The following is a 23,017-nucleotide window of genomic DNA, read 5'->3' as shown; positions in this document are numbered from 1 at the left end:
CGGTGTGCAAGTCCACAAATCCTTGAAGGTGGCAACACAGGTGGAGAAGGTGGTGAAGAAGGCATATGGTATGCTTGCCTTTATAGGACGGGGTATAGAGTATAAAAGCTGGAGTCTGATGATGCAGCTGAAGAGAACGCTGGTTAGGCCACATTTGGAGTACTGCGTCCAGTTCTGGTCGCCGCACTACCAGAGGGACGTGGAGGCATTGGAGAGAGTGCAGAGAAGGTTTACCAGGATGTTGCCTGGTATGGAGGGTCTTAGCTATGAGGAGAGATTGGGTAGACTGGGGTTGTTCTCCTTGGAAAGACGGAGAATGAGGGGAGATCTAATAGAGGTATACAAGATTATGAAGGGTATAGATAGGGTGAACAGTGGGAAGCTTTTTCCCAGGTCAGAGGTGACGATCACGAGGGGTCACGGGCTCAAGCTGAGAGGGGCGAAGTATAACTCAGACATCAGAGGGACGTTTTTTACACAGAGGGTGGTGGGGGCCTGGAATGCGCTGCCAAGTAGGGTGGTGGAGGCAGGCACGCTGACATCGTTTAAGACTTACCTGGATAGTCACATGAGCAGCCTAGGAATGGAGGGATACAAACGATTGGTCTAGTTGGACCAAGGAGCGGCACAGGCTTGGAGGGCCGAAGGGCCTGTTTCCTGTGCTGTACTGTTCTTTGTTCTTTGTTCAGGTAGGTTTTAAGAGAACAGAACAGGTTTGTGAACAGAATTCCCACACATCTGAAGAAGGGGCTTGGAGCTTCGAAAGCTTGTGTTGCTTTTGCTACCAAATAAACCTGTTGGACTTTAACCTGGTGTTGTTAAACTTCTTACGGTTTTAAGAGAGGCAGGGTGGGTCTGAGGAGAGAATTCCAGACCATTGAGGGGCCTAAAGACACTGTGACTGTTAAGGATGCTGATCCTCTGTGGAATTGGAAGGGTATCGATAATATATTTCCTCAGGAGTTTAAAATGTTCTATGCATGTGGACACATTTGATTTTTATTTTGAAGTTGAGAGGGTAAAAGTCCTGGGAGGCCCCAGCGAGGATCGAACTCGCGACCCCTGGTTTACAAGACCAGTGCTCTAACCACTGAGCTATGGAGCCTGAACCATAGGTAAATATGGGAGCTGCTCCAACTCATTCCTAGAACCGGCTTGTTGACATGTTCCTTTCTGTTTGGTTTCAGATCCAGGGATCCCAGTCTCTCTCCCTGCCCACAGAGCAGCCCCTTCACCCACCAAGGCCCCAAATCAGGACCCTCACTGTCTGGGTTTAAATTATTCACAATGGAGCCGAAATTACACCACCAGCACTCGGCCACCAGAGGGCGGGACGTCTCCAGGTGCTGCCATGAATTCGCCAGTGGGGCAATACTCACAGTCTGCCTGCAGAGGGCGTTGTACTCGGGCATGGCAATATTCGCAGTCCGCCGGCAGAGGGCGCTGAACTCGGGTATGGCAATACTCACAATCCACCAGCAGAGAGCGCTGCGCTCGAGTATGGCAATACTCACAGGCTGCCAGCAGAGGGCGCATTATTCGGGTATGGCAATACTCACTGTCCGCCAGCCGAGGCCGCTGCGTTCGGGAATGGCAATACTCACAGTCCGCCAGCAGAGGGTGCTGCGCTCGGATATTGCAATACTCACAGTCCGCCAGCAGAGGGTGCTGCGCTCGGATAATGCAATACTGATAGTCCGCCAACAGAGGGCGCTGTACTCGGGCATGGCAATAGTCACAGTCCACCAGCAGATGGCGCTGCTCCCGAGTATTGCAATACTCACAGTCCGCCAGGAGAGGGCGCGCCATTGCCCTGCTCCCACTGCGCCTGCGGGCTTGTTGGCGCCCCTGCTGGATTTCTGGAAGAAGGACAATGAAGAGGAGCCAGTGGCTTGAATCTGAGACTGAAGCACAACCATAGGATTCACTGGTTCACAGGCTCCGAAGACTGCCCTTCTGTGGCCTTGTGGAGTCCGTGGACCATGTCTATGTTGTGTGTCTTAGGCTGCACTCCCTTTATGTTTTCCTAAAGAACCTTTTATTGATGTTTTGTTTGCACTTCAGTCCCACGCTCCTGATCTACGGACACCTGGTGCGGAGAGGGGAGGGTCGGGATGGCAACCTCCTCGTGAACCTGCTCCTGGGCCTGGCGAAACACGCCATTTACCGGTCCAGGCAGTGGGCGATCGAGGGGGCCGTCCATCCTGTCTGCCCCTCTACCGCGGCTACGTTCGCGGCCAGGTGTCCCTGGAGAGGGAGCATGCGGTGTCCACGGGCGGGGTTGACGCCTTCCGCGCCCGCTGGGCACCGCAGGGGTTGGGGTGCATTATTGACCCTAATAATCACATTTTAATTTGATGTTTTTAAGTTTCCTTTGTACTTTGATTTCTGTTCGGGCTGTTCCCCCTCCCTTTTGGGGAGCTGCCCCTTTTACTTTGTCCTGATTTAATCTGAGTTTGCTTATTTGGTTTGACCTAAAAAGAGGGCAATGCAAATTATTGTTTGGATTCCTACAGTGCAGAATGACGAGAGTACAGGAATGAGATAGAAAATCTGGTGAACTGATGCGGTGACAATAATCTCTCCCTCAATGTCACAAAACGAAGGAGATTGTCATCGACTTTAGGAAGCGTAAAGGAGAACATGCCCCTGTCTACATCAATGGGGACGAAGTAGAAATGGTCGAGAGCTTCAAGTTTTTAGGTGTCCAGATCATCAACAACCTGTCCTGGTCCCCCCATGCCGACACTATAGTTAAGAAAGCCCAAAAATTTCTCTACTTTCTCAGAAGACTAAGGAAATTTGGCATGTCAGCTATGACTCTCACCAACCTTTACAGATGCACCATGGAAAGCATTCTTTCTGGTTAATCACAGCTTGGTCTGGGCTCCTGCTCTGCCCAAGACTGCAAGGAACCACAAAAGGTTGTGAATGTAGCCCAATCCATCACACAAACCAGACTCCCATCCATTGACTCTGTCTACACTTCCCGCTGCCTCAGCAAAGCAGCCAGCATAATTAAGGACCCCACGCAACCCGGACATTCTCTCTTCCACCTTCCTCCATCGGGAAAAAGATACAAAAGTCTGAGGTCACGAACCGACCGACTCAAGAACAGCTTCTTCCCTGCTGCTGTCAGACTTTTGAATGGACTTACCTTGCATTAAGTTGATCTTTCTCTGCACCCTAGCTATGACTGTGGCACTACATTCTGCACTCTCTCCTTTCCTTCTCTATATTTTGTCTGTAAAGCGCGCAAGAAACAATACTTTTCACTGTAAATGCATGTGACAATAATAAATCAAATCAATAAAGGCATGCTTGCCTTTATAGGACGGGGCATAGAGTATAAAAGTTGGGGTCTGATGTTGCAGATGTATAGAACGTTGGTTCGGCCACATTTGGAATACTGCGTCCAGTTCTGGTCGCCACACTACCAGAAGGACGTGGAGGCTTTGGAGAGAGTACAGAGGAGGTTTACCAGGATGTTGCCTGGTATGGAGGGGCTTGGTTATGAGGAGAGATTGGGGAAACTGGGGTTGTTCTCCTTGGAAAGACGGAGGATGAGGGGAGACTTAATAGAGGTGTATAAAATTATGAAAGGCATAGATAGGGTGAACGGTGGGAAGCTTTTCCCCGGGTCGGTGGTGACGTTCACGAGGGGTCATAGGTTCAAGGTGAAGGGGGGGAGGTTTAACACAGATATCAGAAGGACATATTTTACACAGAGGGTCGTGGGGGCCTGGAATATGTTGCTGGGCAAGGTGGTGGAGGCGGACACACTGGGAACGTTTAAGACTTATCTAGACAGCTATATGAACGGAGTGGGAATGGAGGGATACAAAAGAGTGGTCTAGTTTGGACCAGGGAGCGGCGCGGGCTAATTGTTCTTTGTTTCTCGTTTCAAGGCTTCATTCTATGATCATCTTGCTGGTGCCAGTACAGAGCGAGACTGCGGATATTTGGGAACCTGTCTCGGGGGCAGGGAATTCAGATGGTGTTCGTAAAGCAGAAGTGGAAATGAATAGTGATGGGAAGCATTTTCTGATCAGGGCCAGTGTGATCTCCTGGACTCGTTTCGATCGCCTCAGGGAGTCGGAGAGGAATTTCCCAGATTTTTTTTTCCCCATATTGGCCCTGGGGTTTTCACTCTGGGTTTTCGCCTCTCCCTGGAGATCACATGGTCTGGAATGGGGGGGTGGGGGTGAGTTAATAGGTTGTGATGAACAAAGCATCGTAGCTGTGAGGGACAGCTCGGTGGATAGGATATTAGGATGTAGATAGGCTGGAAAATTGGGCGGGGGTCCTGGATTCAGGATTCAATCCTGGACCGGGGAGCGGCGCGGGCTTGGAGGGCCGAAGGGCCTGTTCCTGTGCTGTATTGTTCTTTGTTCTTTGTTCTAAATCAAATGCCATTCAGCCATTGAGTCTGCAGGCCCTATTCCTGAATCCCATGTCCCACTAATCCCCCTAACCTACATATCTTGGGACACTAAGGGGCAATTTAGCATGGCCAATCAACCTAACCCGTACATCTTTGGACTGTGGGAGGAAATCGGAGCAGCTGGAGGAAACCCACGCAGACATGGGGAGAACATGCAAACTCCATACAGACAGTGACCCGAGGCTGGAATCGAACCTGGGTCCCTGGCGCTGTGAGAATGCAGTGCCACTGTTATCAGCCATTTAGCCAACAAGACAAAAATACAGGGAATCAAAAGCAAAATATTGTGGATTCTGGAAATCTGCCCATATCCGTACAAGAATGGGATGCCAGCACAGTGTCGTCAGCAAACAGTAACTAATGGACTTGGACATTATGCACTTTGGCCTCGGTGTGTGGACTTGCCAAGCTCAACAGCTCTGGCATGCAGGTGGTCAAAACCATACAAGGGCAGCATGAAGAAAACAAGTTGCCAAAGAGAGTTATCACCAGGACGCAGGCCTGCTTTACCTGCTGCTGATCTTTAAAGCTCCATTGTAACCAATATCTTCTCATGGGAAGAAGAAATGTCCAGGCGGGCAACCTACTTTCCACAACAGTTTAAAGAATGTCTCCACTAACAAGGCCTTAGTGAGGTCTATGAAGGCAATGTAGAGTGGCCAGCACTGTTTGTGGCACTAATCCTGTAAATGTCAGTGAGAAAATCAGGTCAGCTGTCGATCTGCTAGCTCTGAAGTTGCATTGAAACTCATGGTAGATGTGGTGTGATACCAGTCTACAACCTGGTCAAAGTTACATAAGCAAGGACTTTCCCCATGGTACTTAACAAGGAGATGCCTTGGTAATTGTTAGTCACTGTGATCTCAGAGGCACAAATCTTTCCTTCCAGCAAGGACAAATAACGGTCCAGAGGAAAAGACACTACCTGAGAAAAGCCAAGTTTAGTGAGGTAAGAATGGATCCGGGCCAAATAAAAGGTACAGAGGCAACATAAAGAAGCAAATAAGAGAAACAAACAGAAACTGAAAAGAGACTGGCAGCTAACAAAAAAGTGAATCCCTCAAATAAAAACAAAATACTATAGATGCTGGAAATCTGAAATAAAAACAGAAAATGCTGGAAAAATTAGGTAGGTCTAGCAGCATTTGTGGAGAAACAGGGAAGGGAGTCCCAAAGTCTTCTTTAGATATGTTGTAGTGTTTGTCCCTTCCCTGTTAGCTGCAGTTCCTGTTAATGTTGATCCGATGGAAGTATGTCAGATTACAGAATTACACTGTTCTACAAGAAACAGAAAAATCCCTCAGACTCCATTTATAATTGTCCGACTTATGTATAATGTTTAGAGTTTAGGACTAATAACTTGGTCATTGAAGATTGTATAAAGAAGTTAAAGCGGGAGGGATGTGATGATTGCCCCTTTAACAAACAGGGCGGAAATTGTTTGTGTTGTTGGAAGGATCAAGAACCGGAGGGCACATATTGAAGCAGTTGGAAAAAGAAGCAAAAGTGATATGAGAAAAAACTTTTTCACTTAACAAGTGGTTGGGGTCTGGAATGCACTGCCTGGAAGTGTGGTGGAGGCAGGCTCAACTGAAACATTCAAAAGGGCATTAGATTATTTGAAAAGAAACAACATACGGACAGGAGGCAGGAGAATGGCACTAAGTGAAATAAATGCCTTCAGAGAGCCAGTGCAGACATGATGGGCCAAATGGCCTCCTTCTGCACTATAACAATTCTTTGATTTAGTATTTATTGACTGAATAATTGGCTGAATCCCACACTTCAGATAACTATGAGTGTCCAACAGTGGTTAGATCTAAATCATTCACCCCATTTGTGCCACTGTCTTATTGAAGATGCTCTGTGCATTTAGATAAAGAAATTTGAATATCATTTTTTACTTTCGCTATTTGTCCACGGGCATTGCTGACAAAGCAGCATTGGCTGTCCATCCCAAATTAAACTGGGGACATTGGTGGAGAGCTTCTTCAACTGTTGCAGTCCATGTGATGTAGGCACATCCACAATGCTGTTTGGGAGTTCCAGGATTTAGATTTTGTGAAGATACAGTGATATATTTTCATGTCAGGGTGTTGCGTGAACGGGAAGAATGGGAGAAAATAAATACTTTTAACAAAACCTAAAAAACTGATAATCAGCCAATGGAAATAATTATAAACAACTCAAATGTCCAAAATATTTTATTCTTTTTGTAAAACATACACTAACTTCTTTTTGAAAGATTGGATTTTTTCTCATCCTAGAATCTGCAAGTTAAACCAGAAATTTAACTTTCTGGACTTCACAATTTAACAGCACAAGAAGTTTCCTTTTTAAGTGAACAAGTTAACAAGTCAAAGCACAACATGTAAAATGAAGCAACATTTTATCAACAAGAAAGTTGTGAGAAGCTAAAAGTTCCCAGACACACAATGGCCTAATCTCAGCACTGGTCACTTGCTTTTCTCTCTCACCAAAAAGTATGGTCTGGACAATGTCTATTGTCCGTTTCACAAGGCGTGGACCAAAGAGGCCCTCACGCCCACTGTGCTGCTACAATCACACAGACTGACTCCTTTCAAAAGGAGTTGTGTAATTCTCAGCTCTGTTCCAGCAAGGAAATTTACAAACACTCTCCAGAATGTGAATCCCGACTGTACCACTGTGTGAACATGGAAACAAACATTTTGCTAACTTTCTGTGAGATGTGTGCAAATCTCGTCCCATATATTTTGTCATTAACTTCTTGCAGCCAAAAAAACGTTGACAAACATGCCGTCACGAAGGGTTGGGAGTCACTCACTCCTGTACGTTTTTTAAAGCTTCTAGTCTCTGCAGGAGTGCATTTCCAAATGCTTCTCGATATGCGGGACTAACTGAGTCCAGGAGAGAGTAAATCGTCTCATGGTACTGCATCGACAGTGACTCATCCACCTTGTCAAAACAATAAGCCACCACCTGGACGAGGAAAAATAGGTCATTACCAAGATGTCCACAAAACAAATCTATCCCTCATTCACCCTCTACTGGAATGAAACAGCAAACACAAAACTTCCCTCCACAGAATAAACAAGTTTCAAACAACCACCACACCTCCCAGAATACAACACTCCCGTAACCACCACACCTCCCAGAATAAAACACTCCCGTAACCACCACACCTCCCAGAATAAAACACTCCCGTAACCACCACACCTCCCAGAATAAATGACAAATAACAGTGGACCTAGCACCTTTCCCGGAGGCACACCGCTGGTCACAAGTCTCCAGTTTGAAAAACAACCCTTTGCAACCACCCTCTCTGTCTTTTGTCATCAGAGTGAGATGACAGTGAGACAATACACATCTCTTTAACCTGTGTTGAATGCTCCCTCCACCCACATTGTCTGTACATTTAAGACCTGGCTGGCTGTAGAGATTTGCATTCTAATCAGTATTCTGTAATTTGATTTCTGTGTCTGTGTACTGTTTGAGAACAGATATCCACTCCATCTGACGAAGGAGCTCTACTCCGAAAGCTTATGGTATTTGCTACCAAATAAACCTGTTGGACTTTAACCTGGTGTTGTGAGACTTCTTACTGTTCTGTCATCAAGCCAGGGTGAGGTAGCCAATTCAATCCAATTGGCTACCTCACCCTGGATCCCATGAGATTTAACTTTATGCAACAACCTACCATGCGATGGTAACTTGTCAAAGGCTTTGCTAGAGTCCATGTAGACAAAGTCGACTGCACTGCCCTCATCTACCTTCTTGGTTACCCCTTCAAAAAACTCAATCAAGTTTGTGAGACATGATTTTCCACTCACAAAGCCATGCTGACTGTCCCTAATCAGTCCTTGCCTCTCTAAATGCCTGTAGGTCCTGTCTCTCAGAATATTTTCTAACAACTTACCCACTACAGACATGAGGCTCACCGGCCTGTCGGTGCAGACTCGATGGGCTGACGGGCCTCTTCTGCGCTGTATGATTCTATGATTCATGCCTATTCCCTTCAGAATCTCTCTCTTCCCAATCCTCAAACTCACTGAAATTATTAAACATCAATTCCTTCAGATCCTTGGGATTATCGTCATTTCTTGGACTTTGGTCCTTACAGATTATAAATGAAAACTGTGTGAGATATGAACCCTTTCCATTGCCCTGAGAATGTTTCCCCTTTGAATTTTTCTTTGAAAGTTACTATTGAATTGCCTCTCTACCCTTTCCGATGTTGCATTCCAAATCAGAACAACTTTCTTATTAAAATCTTACCTCTGGTTTCTTTGACAATCACCTTAAATCTGTGCCCTTTAGTCACCAACTACTCTGTCACTGGAAACAGTTTCTCCTGATTTACTCTATCAAAAACACATCATGATCTTGAACTCTCTAATTACATCCTTCCCTTAACCTCCGGCTTTGCAGTCTCTCCATGTAACTGACGTCTCTCATCCTTCTACTCAATCTCCTCTGCACTTTGTCTGAGGCCTTGACATCCTTCCTAAAGTGTGGTAACCAGAATTGGCCACAAAACATCAATTGCAGTATTCTGAAAGAGTCCCACCACCGCATCGTTGCTCATCCTTTTCACTCCCATTGAATTGCCCTAACCAGACATCCAGCCAGTCCTTTTCCTTCTAACTTCCACCCTGTCCAGCCAGTGCAACATGAATACCTCTGCAGCCTGAACAGTATAAATCCCTCAGCAATAAACATACATTTGTCTCAAGCACTCCACTCATAGCTGACATTTCCTGTGATTTGGAGAAGCCAATGCCTCTTGATATCCTGGTAAGTTAGTGAGTGGGAAAGAATGTTTGAACACACTGGGTATATTCTCCTGGGATGAGAAAGATTTTGTGTGCACACAACAATTTGTATTTATATAGCACCTTTAACATACCTAGGTGCTGCACTAGAATGATTATCAAACACAAGTTGTTTACGAGACATCGCTGCAACCTTCCAACAAATCCGAGTAAGAGTTATTACTCAGCAGGGACAAATTAGTAATAATTTAAAAAGACAGAATCTTTAACCCAGAGAAAGACCATTTTTGCGTGAGTTGGTATCAGTGCTGTTCTCACCCGGAGTCCTGCCTCAGTTAGCTCGAGACAGTATCTGTTTCCTTCCTTTGTTTCTACATTAATATAGGCAACATCTTCTCCAATTGGGAGGCTTTTCGTGACAGCCATGTGACGAACAGCAAAGTTGACGTCGTTCACCACTGCCTCTGCCTCCACTCTCATATCCTTCACGTCTGCCCCCTCAGAGTCTCTCTCTTCCCAATCTGCAACCTCACTGAAATTATTCAACATCGATTGCTTCAGATCCTGGGGATCACAGTCCATTCCCTGGGTACAATATCGCTCCTTCTGAAGAGACTGTAAATTAAAAAGTGAAACAGGTAATTATTTCAAAAAGACACGTCTGACCAATTCATATCTCCAGCACACAGCAGTATCAAATAACTCCAGCTCATTTTGATGAGCCTCTCATTGTCATGAATCCTCCCCTGCTGGTCTGTCAATTGTCACAATGATGTGTTGTGAACAATGTGGAATATTCATCTCAATAAAAACAAAATACTGCAGATGGCTGGCTGGAAATAAAACAAAAATTCTGGATAAACTCAGTTGGTCTGGCAGCATCTGTGGAGAGAAACAGAATTAACATTTTGGAATGAAATGATCCTTCTACAGAACTGAAACAAGGTAGGAATGTAGAGAATTATGTAGTGGGAAAGGGGGCGGAGGAGGTGGAGCAGAATAGAAAACCAAGAATAGGTTGGGGCAAAGGAGATATCGACAAATTTGTTATGGACAAAAGGGAGTGTTAATGGTGTCATTGGGGGATGAAGAGTGCTAATGGTGGCAAAAGGTGAAACAGCAGAATGTGTTAATGGAACAACTGAACAGCAACTGATAAGGACACCAGAACTGCACACAATACTCCAGGTGTGGCCTCACAAACGCCCTATATAATTGCAACATCCCTATCCCTATACTCAAATCTGCTCACTATGAAGGCCAACGTACCATCTGCCTTCTTTACTGCCTGCTGTACCTGTGCGCTTACTTTCAGTGACTAATGCACAAGGAATCCAAGGTCTGAGTATCCACCTTTCTCAACTTACACTGTTATGGTTCAGGTTAGAAACTCCAGAGTGTTTTGTGAAGCCTGCCTGAATCATAAGTTGAATCTGGCTAGGGAACCTGGCTAGGGAATCTGCCATGAGATGTTTCACTTCAGGTGTGATTCAAATGACCCATTAGGGTGCTTTTATCAAACAAAGTTTATTTAAGAATATAGTTAACATGTATAGTAAGAAAATTAGCAAGAATTTTTATCAATTATAAACAAGAAACAAAACAACCATTATAATGTATAACTCTTAATGAATATCTCTAATGTGTTCCAATTAAAACTAAAACCCACAGACAACAAAGAAAACCCTTTTTCACGGGTCTAATACAGCACAGCTTAATGCTCCCTTGATACTGGGATCGATTATTTTCCTTATGAGGCTGCAGTCAAGTATTCCTGTGGCTCAGTGCAGCTTTAAAACAGGGCAGGTTTCTACACACCTGAGAGACTCTGGTCCAGCACTCAAAACAGCAGGCCTAACCCTGACCCTAACCCTTCAGAAAGTGAGATCTTGTTTTCACCAACCAACTGAATTTCCAAAAAACAATCAGGGAGAGAGAGGGACTTGATGCTTTTAACACTCCATCTCACAAACTGAAGATGAAATTCCTGCCACCTGAGCTGCACTCAGTTTTTTCTCCTCCCACAATGACATCACCCAAGAATCTGAACTGCAGAGATCATGATTTTTATAAAAAATCTCTTAAAGGGACACTAACGTCACAACAGCCATTCAAGTAATAATCTGTCTTCCTATTATTGCTACCAAAGTGGATAACCTCACATTCATCCACATTATACTGCATCTGCCATGCAGATGCCCACACACTCAGCCTGTCCAAATCACGCTGAAGAATCTCTGTATCCTCCTCACAGCTCACCCTCCCACCCAACTTTGTATCATCTGCAAATTTGGAGATAATACATTTAGTTCCCTCTTCCAAATCATTAATATATAATATGAACAGTTGGGGTCCTAGCACAGATCCCTGTGGAACACCACTAGTCACTGACTGCCAATCAGAAAACACCCATTCATCCAACTCTGCTTTCTATCCATCTCAAGACATTACCTGTAATCCCAAGTGCTTTAACTTTATATAGTAGTCTGTTATGTGAGACCTTGTCGAAAGCCTTCTGAAAGTCTAAATATACCACATCCACTGGTTTTCCTCAGTCAACTCTTACTAGTTACATCCTCAAAGAATTGCAATAGATTCGTCAAGCATGATTTCCCTTTTGTAAATCCATGCTGACTCTGACAGTCTGTAACTGGTTCTGTTTTGTAAACTAGTGTAAGATTTGGAACGTGTTTTTACCTTTTTTAATAAGTCTTGTACTTTCACCCAAGTGAGTGTTTAAACCAGTGGTTCCCAAACTTTTTTCACTGGGCCACACTTTCGGAATAAAAATTTGCTCGCGCCACACCGAATTTTTTATTGATAAGAAATACATTCAAAAACGAAAAAAAAACAACTCCAAGCAGTGCTTGATTCATAACATAGAACACAACTACTTTATAATATGATCATGGGACATCCAGAAATTTTAAAACAATCACTTTGGAAAAATATCTAATCCATGTTTAAATGTTTCTCTGATTGTCCTTGAATCTTCCCGCCACACTTGCCATCCTCTCTCGCCGCGCCACACCCGTTGGGAACCACTGGATTAAACAATAAAAACAACTCCTTAGGGAAGGGATCTGGCGGTGGAAGGAGAGCGGGAGGAGGGGGAGAGGATGAGATGGGGGTAGGGGATTGGGTAGGGAAGAAAGAGGTCAGGTGGGAGGGGATCCAGTTGGGATGAGAGGGGATCGGGGTGGGGTGGATGGGGGGTATCCAGTTGGGTAGGGATCAGATGTGGGATCCGGTGAGGGATCCAGTTGAGAAGGGGATTGGGTTAAGGGGATCCAGTTGAGATGGGGATTGAGTTAGGAGGTATCCAGTTGGGTAGGGGATCTGGTGTGGGATCCAGTTGGGAGAGGGGATTGAGTTAGGGGGATTCGGTTGGAGAGGGAATCCCGTGGGGATCAGTTGGGAAGGGAAACCGGTGGGGGGGGATCCAGTTGAGGAGGGGATCAGGTTAGGGGATCTGGTAGGAGGAGGACCGGGTTAAGGGGGATCCAGTTGGAGAGAGTATTCTGTGGGGGATCCAGTTAAGGAGGGGATCCAGTTGAGAAGGGGACAGGGTTAAGGGGGACACAGTTGGGGAGGGGATCCTGTTGGGGTTTTATTCGGGAAGGGGATCCGGTGGGGATCCAATTAGGAAGGGGATTCGATGGGGTATCCAATTGGGAAGGGGATCCGGTGAGGGTCCAGGTGGGGAGGGGATCCGGTGGGAATCCAGTTGGGGAGGGGGGGGGGATCCGGTGGGGATCCAGTTGGGGAGGGGATCGGGTCGGAGGGAGCCGAACGCCAGCTGTCAGCGGCCTTTACCCGGACCCCAGGATGAGAAAGATATCGATATTGCGGCGCCGCTGCGTGGACATTACCTCAGAAACTCTCGGCAATGTCAGTTTTCCATCTTTCCCAGAGACGCCACGATCCGGAATTTAAATTAAACAATCGGTTAAAGGTGGCTGCGCGCGCACCTCGCCTGGCGCCCCCATTGCGTCACTCGCGCTGCCGCCATCTTTCCGACGGGCAGAGGCTGCGCCAGTCTCAATGATGGCGGCAGGCTGTGCGGAGCTACGTCAGCCGCTGAGAGCGCTGCTCGAGGCCTAGCTGCTGAGAGAGGCCTCAGAGTCCTCGAGGCTGCCGCAAGCCTCTCCCGTTGCCAAGGCGGTTTGTCTCCCTGTTGTAGTTCGGTAGCTGAGACTGTAACCCTGTGAATGCTGAGAGGAAATGCTGACGGAGGGGAGGGTGTAAACATTGGGGAGGTGGGCATTATTGAGGAGGGTAAATATTGTGAGAGGAGGTAAGGCTAGCCGGGGGAGGGGTCAGTGTTGATGGGGCGGGTTTAAGAATTGGGGAGGGTTCAGTACTGAGGGGAGGGGGTAAACATTGAAGGGAAGACATAGAGGGGGTGAGTTCTGAGGGAAAGGATATTGTGCAGGTAATAAACATGTTGAGGTAAAGGGGTAATGACTTGGCAAGTGGGGAAGAAAAGGGGTAAATACTGAGCGAGGAGGGTAACTGTTTTGAAAGAGTGGGTCAATACTTGGGAATTCCGAGAAATGATAAATGCAAGGAATGTGAACTAGGGCGAGAGGGAAAATGGCAAGCGTAAGCCATCGGGGATGGGAATGTAACTATTGAGGGTAAAACGGGCAACTATATAGCTGGAAGCAAGGAGAGTGTGAAAGCAAAGGTTGGGTTTGGGGTTCTGGGTGAAGGCAGTGTGTATATTGTAAAATAAAGGAATGCAGACATATTAATCCATCAATTAAGAAGCTAAAAGGTAAGGTAGAGCAGTGGAGGTGAGAGGGCTAAAGGTAGCTGGAAAGTATTAGTTACTGGGACCAGGATAATTCTGACGTAGTTGTTGATGGGTTGAAGTCGAGATGCCTTGGCCCTTCCCTGAGTCGATTAAGAAGCGGGCATGCAGGTACCTGCTGCACCGCTACCTGGACCACTTTCTGGAGGAGAAGTTGAGTCTGGAGCAGCTAAGTGTGGATCTCTACCAGGGAACAGGCTCCCTCTCTCAGGTTCCACTGGACAAATCGGTAAGGGCTCAAGTCACCCGATTTACAGAGACAGAAATAAAAGGGAGAGTGGCAGCAAAGCTTGCTTTATGAGTTAACCAGATGGAGGCCTGGAGAATATTGGCACTGCTCCCTTGCATGGATGAGTAAGCATGTTACAAGAAAGTGGTGCAAATGTTAAGGTTTAGCCATGATTGGCGACAGAATTTGCATTAATATAGCTGCTTCTGTGACCTCAGAACATTCTAATGTGCTTTACAGCTAATGGAGTGACTTTTAAGTGTAGTTACTGTAGTAAAGTAGGAACCGCAGTCGCCAATTAATGCACAGCAAGCTGCCACAAACAAATAATTCACCAAGTAATCTGTTTGCTGACTTTGATTGATAAACATTGGCCAGGACACTTGTGACTGTGGGATCTTTTATGCCTACTGAGGGGCAGACAAGATTTCGAATTAACACGTCATCAGAAAGATAGCACCTGGATCTTGTGCTCGGGTCTCTGGAACCCACAAAGTAACGGGAGAGAGCTACTCAATGAGCCATGGCTTGATTAGAGTAGCTGAATCTATAATAATATCAGGTTAAAAATAGAAATTACATTGAAAGGGGGCAATTGCATGGTACTAAGAATATCTAACTGCAAATGGGATCATGTACAATATTCTGAACAGATTAGAGTCTTTGCATAATCAGTCCTTTTCTCATCCACATTCACTATCAACACATTTGTGCTTAACCACAGCCCAGTGGTCCAGTCCTGCGCACACTTCTGTTCCTCAGCTCCATTACTTCACTATTACCCAGTGAATTGATTTCTGTATACTTATACCACCGCCAGTCTGAGAATCCTTCATCAGTCAAACATACTAGCCTACTTGCTGTCCTCTGTTCATTATTTTTTATTTACTTATTAGTCACAAGTAGGCTTACATTAACACTGCAATAAAGTTCCTGTGAAAATCCCCAAGTCGCCACACCCCAGCGCCTGTTCGGGTACACTGAGGGAGAATTTAGCATGGCCGATGCATGTATTTAGGTGCATTGGCCATGCTAAATGGCCAATTAGCATGGCCATTTGAACTGTGGGAGGAAATCGGAGCACTCGGAGGAAACCCACGCAGACATGGGAGAACGTGCAAACTCCATGCAGACAGTCACCTGAGGCCGGATTTGAAACCGGGTCCCTGGCGCTGTGACGCAGCGGTGCTAACCACTGTGCTGCCCCCTACCCGAGTCTGACTTATCAATGAATTGCCTCCTGCCTCCTCCTCCAAGGATACTTATGCTTTTTTACATTTTCCCCCTTGTTGCTGAAAGGCTGCAAAAAAAAACCCTTGATCATCTTTCCCCTTTTCTCAGTTCCTGCTCTCTGACCGCCTGTGTCTTTTGTAACCTGTCCGGTAAATTCCACAAGATACAAATGGCACAGTATGCCAATTTACACATGAACCCAGAATGTGAGTTTTTAACCAGTTTCTCCAGAGGAGATGATTCAGAGCAAAACTTCTCCCTGCCTCAGATCTGACCTGTCCAGATTCACTGGACCAGGCTGATTTTCCCCTCAAACTAGGTTCTTGATCCATTTACGAGTGGGACCAGGCTGATTTCTTGATCCATTTACGAATGGGAACTCTTCTTGAGGGCGGCACGGTAGCGCAGTGGTTAGCACTGCTGCTTCACAGCTCCAGGGTCCCGGGTTCGATTCCCGGTTCGGGTCACTGTCTGTGTGGAGTTTGCACATTCTCCTCGTGTCTGCGTGGGTTTCCTCCGGGTGCTCCGGTTTCCTCCCACAGTCCAAAGATGTGCGGCTTAGGTTGATTGGCCAGGTTAAAAATTGCCCCTTAGAATCCTGAGATGCGTAGGTTAGAGGGCTTAGTGGGTAAAATATGTGGGGGTAGGGCCTGGGTGGGATTGTGGTCGGTGCAGACTCAATGGGCCGAATGGCCTTCTTCTGCACTGTAGGGTTTCTATGATTCTTCTATCTACTCTGTCCAGCCCCCTCATGATTTTGAATATCTCTATCAAATTTCCCCTTAGCTGCCTTCTCTCTATGGAGAATAGTCCCAACCTCTCCAATCTATCCTCAAAACTGAAGTTTCTCATCCCTGGAACCATCCTTGTAAACTTCTTCTGCACTTCAATGCGTTCACACCCTTCCTATACTGTGGCATCCAGAACTGTACACAATATTCCAGCTGAGGCCCAACTTGTGTCTTGTATAAGTTCAGAATAACCTCCTTGCTCTTGTACATAATAACTAGGAGCAGGACTAGGGGATTTGGCCCCTCGAGCCTTCTCCATCATTCAACAAGAACGCGGCTGATCTTTTCGTGGACTCGGCTCCACTTACCTGCCCGCTCCCATAACCCATTTCCTTTACTATTCAAAAATCTATCTATCTTTGCCTTAAAAACATTTAACGAGGTTGCCTCAATTGCTTCACTGGGCAGGAAATTCCACAGGTTCACAACCCTTTGGGTGAAGAAGTTCCTCCTCAACCTCGTTCTGGTTTCACCCGCCTGCGGAAACAACCTCCCTGCTTCTATCTTATCTATTCCCTTCATAATTTTATATGTTTATATACAATCTCTCCCCCCTCATTCTTCTAAATTGTACTCATGTCCTATTAATAAAGCTTAGATTAATGAATCTAATCTGCAGTACTGAGAGCGGATATATCCAAGGGTCTCGAAAGAGTCCATCTGGACTCGAAAAGTCAGCTCTTTTCTCTCCTTACAGATGCTGCCAGACCTGAGATTTTCCAGCATTTTCTCTTTTGGTTTCAGATTCCAGCATCCACAGTAATTTGCTTATATCCAAGAGTTCGCCCACTGAGTCTATATGGGTAGAAATAAGAAGGAAGAGATCACTTTGATAGGATCTTACTACATGCCCCCAAATAGTGGGAAATTAAGGAACAAATATGTAAGGAGATTGCAGATAGCTCCAAGAACGATAGAGTGGTAATAGTAGGGGACTTTAACTTTCCCAAGATTGACTGGGACAGCTATAATATTAGGGGCTTGGATACAAAAGGGTCTAGAAGGCAATCTTTTCACTGAGGGTGGAGAGACTCTGGAACAAGCTGCCAATAGTAGAGGCGGGTACAATTTTGTCTTTTAAAAAGCATTTAGACAGTTACATGGGTAAAATGGGTGTGGAGGGATATGGGCCAAATGTGGGCAATTGGGACTAGCTACGTGGTTAAAAACTGGACGACATGGACAAGTTGGGCCGAAGGGCCTGTTTCCATCCTGTAAACCTCTATGATTCTGTGAATGCTTTATGAACTGCTGTCTCTCCACCTGTCCTGTCACCCTCAATGATGTACGCACATCCAGGTCCCTCTGCGCCTGCACCCCTTTAGAATTTTACTCCTTTATATTGTCTTTCCATTTTTTTGCTTCCAAAATACGTCAGCTCACACTTCTCCATATTGAACTTCATCTGCCACCTATCTGCCCACTCCACCAACATGTCTAGCCAACACAACTCTCATCAACGGCGCCTGACCTTTATAGTTGTTTGCACTATTAATATTGCAAATTTTGTCTGCACTGTTAACTTTGTGAGCACTCTCCTACAGGCAGAGCCTCAGATGGCACCATGGGCGGGAACTTATTACAGATACCTTGTGTTTATTACTCAGTGACGCATCATACTTTCCTATCCATTTTATTTAGTTTAGATTGTAGCTAACCCCGGCTTAGTATTACGTGCAAACTATCTGAAATCATAAACACAATCGGCCCCAAAGGTTTTGGATAAACGGTACTTGACCTGGAACACCTGGCTAACAAAAGACACTTATGTCAGACTCCTATTTGTGGACTAAGCTCAGCCTTCAACAAATCTCACCTCTAAACTCCGTGGCCTCGGGCTCGGCTCCTCCCTCTGTGACTGGATCCTTGACTTCCTAACCCACAGACTGCAATCAGTAAGGATAGGCCACAACACCACCTCCACGATTATCCTCATCACCGGTGCCCCAGAAGACTGTGTCCTCAACCCCCTACTATACTCCTTATGCACTTATAACTGTGTGGCCAAATTCTGCTCCAACTCCACATTCAAGTTTGTTGATGACATCACCGTGGTAGGTTGGATCTCAAACAATGATGAGACAGAGAGGAAAGAGAATCTGGTGAACTGGTGCGGCAACAATAATCTCTCCCCGAATGTCTGTAATACGAAGGAGATTGGCATCGATTTCAGAAGTCTAGTGGAGGAAATGCCCCTGTCTACATCAACAGCGATGAAGTGGAAATGGTCAAGAGCTTCAAGTTTCTTCGTGTCCAGATCACCAACAACCGGTCCTGGTCCCTCCACACTGATGCTATAGTTAAGAAAGTCCATCAACACCTCTATTTTCTCAGGAGACTAAGGAAATTTGGTATGCCCACTATGACACTCTCCAATTTTTACAGATGCACCATAGAAAGCAACCTTTCCAGATGTATCACAGCTTGGTATGGCTCCTGCTTTGACCAAGACCGCATGAATCTAGAAAGGGTTGTGAACATAGCCCAGTTCATCACGCAAACCACGCAAACCAGCCTCCCATTCACTGATCCTGTCTACACTTCCCACTGCCTCAGAAAAGCAGCCAGCATAATCAAGGATCCCACGTGCCCCGGACATTCTCTCTTCCATCGGGAAAAAGATACAAGTCTGCGAACATGTACCAACTGACTTGAGAGCAGCTTATTCCCTGCTGCCATCAGACTTTTGAATGGACCTACCCTATATTAAACTGAACTTTTTCTACACCCTAGCTATGACTGCAACACTATTTTCTGCACTCTCTCCTTTACTCCCCTATGAATGGTATGTTTTCTCTGTATAGCACAAGAAACAATACTTTTCACTGTATCCCAATACATGTGACAATAATAAATCAAATCCGCTCCAGGTTGATGATGTACCCTGTGACATTGTGCTCACACTGCCACTTACAGGCACGATATCTTCAGAATTCTGAGATCCCTCTGTTTTAATATAGATCACATACAGCAATTTCACAGTTTTATGTGAGAGGAAACTCTACTTGGAAGTAATGATTTATGATGTAGAGTATTTTTTTAAGTGAATGAAAGATATTTAAAGCACTTCAAGAAAACCCTTTGTCAGTACTCTACAGAATGATAAAAACAAATGACTTCAGATGCTGGAATCTGAAACAAATAGTAAATGCTGGAAAATCTCAGCAGGTCTGACAGGATCTGTGGAGAGAGAATAGAGCCAACATTTCGCGTCTGGATGGCCCTTCGGCAGAGCTTTATTGGATGCTGTCATACCTGCTGAGATTTTCCAGCATTTTCTGTCTCTATAGAATGATGGTAGCACTGATATCATCTTTGTGTTTCCAGTCCCTGAATGAAATTCTGGATTCACTTGATGCACCTTTGGAAATAATTGAGGGCTTTATCCAGAACATTTCTGTTTCAATCCCATGGGCGTCACTCCTGCAGGAAAACTGTGCAGTGGAGGTGCAGGGACTGGAGATGGTCTTTCGACCCAGGCCTCGGATAGGTGAGTGCTTGACCTTTTTGCAACAGTGTGACATTATCATAGGAACAGGAGGAGTCCATTCAACCCCTCAAACCTGTTGTGCCATTCACTTAAATTATGGCTGAGCTATATCTTAACTCCATCTACCCGTTTTGCTTCTGGAATCCTTAACACCCCTGCTCAACAAAAATCTATCAGTCTAAGTTTTTTAATTTTCAATTGACGAATAGCAACAATTTGCATGTATATAGCACCCATAATGTTGTAAAATATCAAGTGTGTCACTGGCGGATAATCAAACAAAATTTGTCATTGAGCCACATGAGTTATAAGGACAGATGACCAGATGCTTGGTGAAAGATAGATGTTTCAGACACCATCTGAAAGGGAGAGAGAGAGAGAGAGCAAAGGGATTCAGAGAGTAATTCCAATGCTTGGGATCGAGGCAGCTGAAGAACCTAACTTCAACATCCTTCATTAAATTCAGCTTTGAGCTATAAATAGTTTTGTGGTACAGCTCAAGGGTTAACACTTGGTGCTCCTTGTGACACTGTATAATGATACTCCTGAAGCTATTAAGATTAATTTTGTACTTGGATATACACTTGAAGTGCTATAAACAGGACTACAGACTGAGCTGGGATGTGGTTTAGGTTCAATAGTAGTTTCTCAGCCAGCATGTGTGCATATGCAGCAACCTGGTCTCCCTGTGCCATAAATATATATAATACTATCATCCTGGGCTCAAACTCTGGAATTCTTTATATATTAACGATCTAGATGACGGGACTGGGAGCATTCTGGCCAAGTTTGCCGATGATACAAAGATAGGTGGAGGGGCAGGTAGTATTGAGGAGGTGGGGAGGCTGCAGAAAGATTTAGACAGTTTAGGAGAGTGGTCCAAGAAGTGGCTGATGAAATTCAACGTGGGCAAGTGCGAGGTCGTACACTTTGGAAAAAAGAATAGAGGCATGGACTATTTTCTAAACGGTGACAAAATTCATAATGCTAAAGTGCAAAGGGACTTGGGAGTCCTAGTCCAGGATTCTCTAAAGGTAAACTTGCAGGTTGAGTCCGTAATTAAGAAAGCAAATGTAATGTTGTCATTTATCTCAAGAGGCTTGGAATACAAAAGCAGGGATGTACTTCTGAGGCTTTATAAAGCACTGGTTAGGCCCCATTTGGAGTACTGTGAGCAATTTTGGGCCCCACACCTCAGGAAGGACATACTGGCACTGGAGCGGGTCCAGCGGAGATTCACACGGATGATCCCAGGAATGGTAGGCCTGACATACGATGAACGTCTGAGGATCGTGGGATTATATTCATTGGAGTTTAGGAGGTTGAGGGGAGATCTGATAGAAACTTACAAGATAATGAACGGCTTAGATAGGATGGACGTAGGGAAGTTGTTTCCATTAACAGGGGAGACTAGGACGCGGGGGCACAGCCTTAGAATAAAAGGGAGTCACTTTGGAACAGAGATGAGGAGAAATTTCTTCAGCCAGAGAGTGGTGGGTCTGTGGAATTCATTGCCACAGAGGGCTGTGGAGGCCGAGACGTTGAGCGTCTTCAAGACAGAAATTGATAAATTCTTGATTTCTCGAGGAATTAAGGGCTATGGGGAGAGAGCGGGTAAATGGAGTTGAAATCAACCATGATTGAATGGTGGAGTGGACTCGATGGGCCGAATGGCCTTACTTCCGCTCCTATGTCTTATGGTCTTATGGTCTAATTCCCTCCCTAAACATCTCCACCTATTTTAGGACCCTTAAAATCAATCTTCCTGATATCACTTTCTTTGACTTGAGTTCTTTTTATATCTGAACTGTTCCTGCGACGTGCTATGTTTGTTCTGTGTTTAAACGTACAATATTAATTGCAGCAGTTAGAGAACTGATGACTGAATAGCTGGTGAAGTTTGTACTCCAGATTTGATTATAGCTATCTGAATGTTGAAAGAGCTGTCAGATTTAATGTTGTCGTCTGCTGTCTCTCGATTTGAGGATGACATCTAGTCCAAAGTAGACTTCATCTCGAACCAAATAGCTCGCCATCACATGAGTAAATAGACAGGTTAGTGTTCTATGTTGAAATCTGGCATCAGAGTCTTTGCTGATGTGGATTTTAATGTGTGTGTTATTGGTAATATTAGCATTTATTATCTGTCTCTAATTGCCCGACCAAGGATGGTGTTCGGATGGTCTGCCCTTTTGAGCTGCTGGTAGTGGGTTTGATACAAATTGAACCTCTTGCTTGGTCACCTCAGAAGGCAGTAAGGAGTCTATCAAATTCAGGTGGCTGGACTCGGTGAGGAAGGACAGCAGGGTTCTTTCCCTAAGTTGCATTATTGAGTCAGCGGGGTGCTGTGTGTTTCCAGCACTCGAGTGTTACGATGACTTGTTGTGGTACTATTGTGTTGTTCTGAGGATCTGATGTGTGGTTGTTTTGTGGCAGTATCTGGCTCGGAGCCAATGTACTGGTCCAGTTTTATGACTGACAGCATGCAGCTAGCCAAAGAGTGCCTGAGTCAGAGGCTGACAGATGATCAAGCTGAAGGACCACAGCCATTTGAGGGGCTTGAGAAGTTTGCAGAAACCATCGAAACAGGTCAGTAACTATATCAAATAAAATTGAAATTGGGAACTCCTGCCTCGAGAGAGAATTTGTATTTATGTAGGCTGGTGTGGTTCTGAAAACTACAGATCAGGAAGTTCATGGTTCAATCGCCAATCTGCAGTGCGTGGCTGATGCTCAGCTGGTGTTTTGGATGTGATAACAGCATTAACCTCAGCTCCCTCAGGAAGAGGTCAGAGTAAAACCAATCAGGGTTCACTTTCCTGATCAATATCCAGTCACACCAGCTGCATGTGTGTGGGTAGTTTGACTTTGCTACGTCCTGTGGACAATAGACCTGCTGTACCTCACTCATGAAGATTAGCCATCTGAGCAAATTACTGGGCAAGGTCCCCAACTCTGTCTCCTCTGTCAAAGTCCAGGTGAAGAGGAGGAGAATAATAGTGTCAGTAATTTAAGTTCTAGTAACAGCTCTTTCCCGCTGGTTGCTGGTTGCAATAACAATTGTGTGTCTGTCCATCTCCACACTCTCTCACTCTGAAAGACACTGACCAACCCCAGCAGGAACCTGTCACCCCCTGAACTTTGAGAAGGGGCATCGCAGCTGAGGCTGAGCCTGCTTTAGCTCTCTCAGTAATACATTGTGATCATAAGGTGGAACCATGGCTGATTCTGCATCTCCTCCCAGCCCAGGAGCATTGAAA

The 23,017-nt window shown here is 45.4% G+C and overlaps 2 protein-coding genes and 1 non-coding gene across 6 annotated transcripts in view; 1 reads left to right on the top strand and 2 right to left on the bottom strand.

Moving 5' to 3' along the window:
* Nucleotides 1–1,032: 1,032 nt before the first annotated feature.
* trnat-ugu (transfer RNA threonine (anticodon UGU)) lies at nt 1,033–1,105 on the bottom strand. The gene has a single exon. It is a non-coding gene; the product is annotated as a tRNA-Thr (tRNA).
* Nucleotides 1,106–6,632: 5,527 nt separating this feature from the next.
* On the bottom strand, nt 6,633–13,392 carry gskip (gsk3b interacting protein). Its single transcript, XM_078234562.1, has 3 exons — nt 13,071–13,392; nt 9,517–9,813; nt 6,633–7,405 (listed from the first exon to the last, which is right to left on the bottom strand). Exons 2-3 carry the CDS (start codon nt 9,778–9,780, stop codon nt 7,247–7,249), a joined length of 423 nt encoding a protein of 140 aa, XP_078090688.1. The 5' UTR covers nt 9,781–9,813; nt 13,071–13,392; the 3' UTR covers nt 6,633–7,246.
* A 218-nt stretch (nt 13,393–13,610) lies between these two features.
* The window catches only part of atg2b (autophagy related 2B), a 74,112-nt gene continuing 64,705 nt past the window's right edge, over nt 13,611–23,017 (top strand). For all 4 annotated transcript variants that reach the window (XM_078234549.1, XM_078234547.1, XM_078234548.1 and 1 more), the window contains exons 1-3: nt 13,611–14,243; nt 19,595–19,757; nt 22,194–22,346. In XM_078234549.1, the coding sequence (XP_078090675.1) occupies nt 14,082–14,243; nt 19,595–19,757; nt 22,194–22,346 (478 nt within the window). In that variant the 5' untranslated portion in view covers nt 13,611–14,081. The remainder of the gene's footprint in view (nt 14,244–19,594; nt 19,758–22,193; nt 22,347–23,017) is intronic.

Source organism: Mustelus asterias, chromosome 18 (genome assembly GCF_964213995.1).
Source record: "Mustelus asterias chromosome 18, sMusAst1.hap1.1, whole genome shotgun sequence".
NCBI lineage: Eukaryota > Metazoa > Chordata > Chondrichthyes > Carcharhiniformes > Triakidae > Mustelus > Mustelus asterias.
This window is presented reverse-complemented; position numbering and strand designations above follow the sequence as displayed.

Bases quoted from the DNA above. Each gene is read 5' to 3' on its own strand.
- gskip (XM_078234562.1), bottom strand. From the start codon at position 9,780: ATGGACTGTGATCCCCAGGATCTGAAGCAATCGATGTTGAATAATTTC. The intron at 7,406-9,516 runs GTGAGAACAGCA...TTCCTCGTCCAG, and splicing joins TAACTGAGGCAGGACTCCGG to GTGGTGGCTTATTGTTTTGA.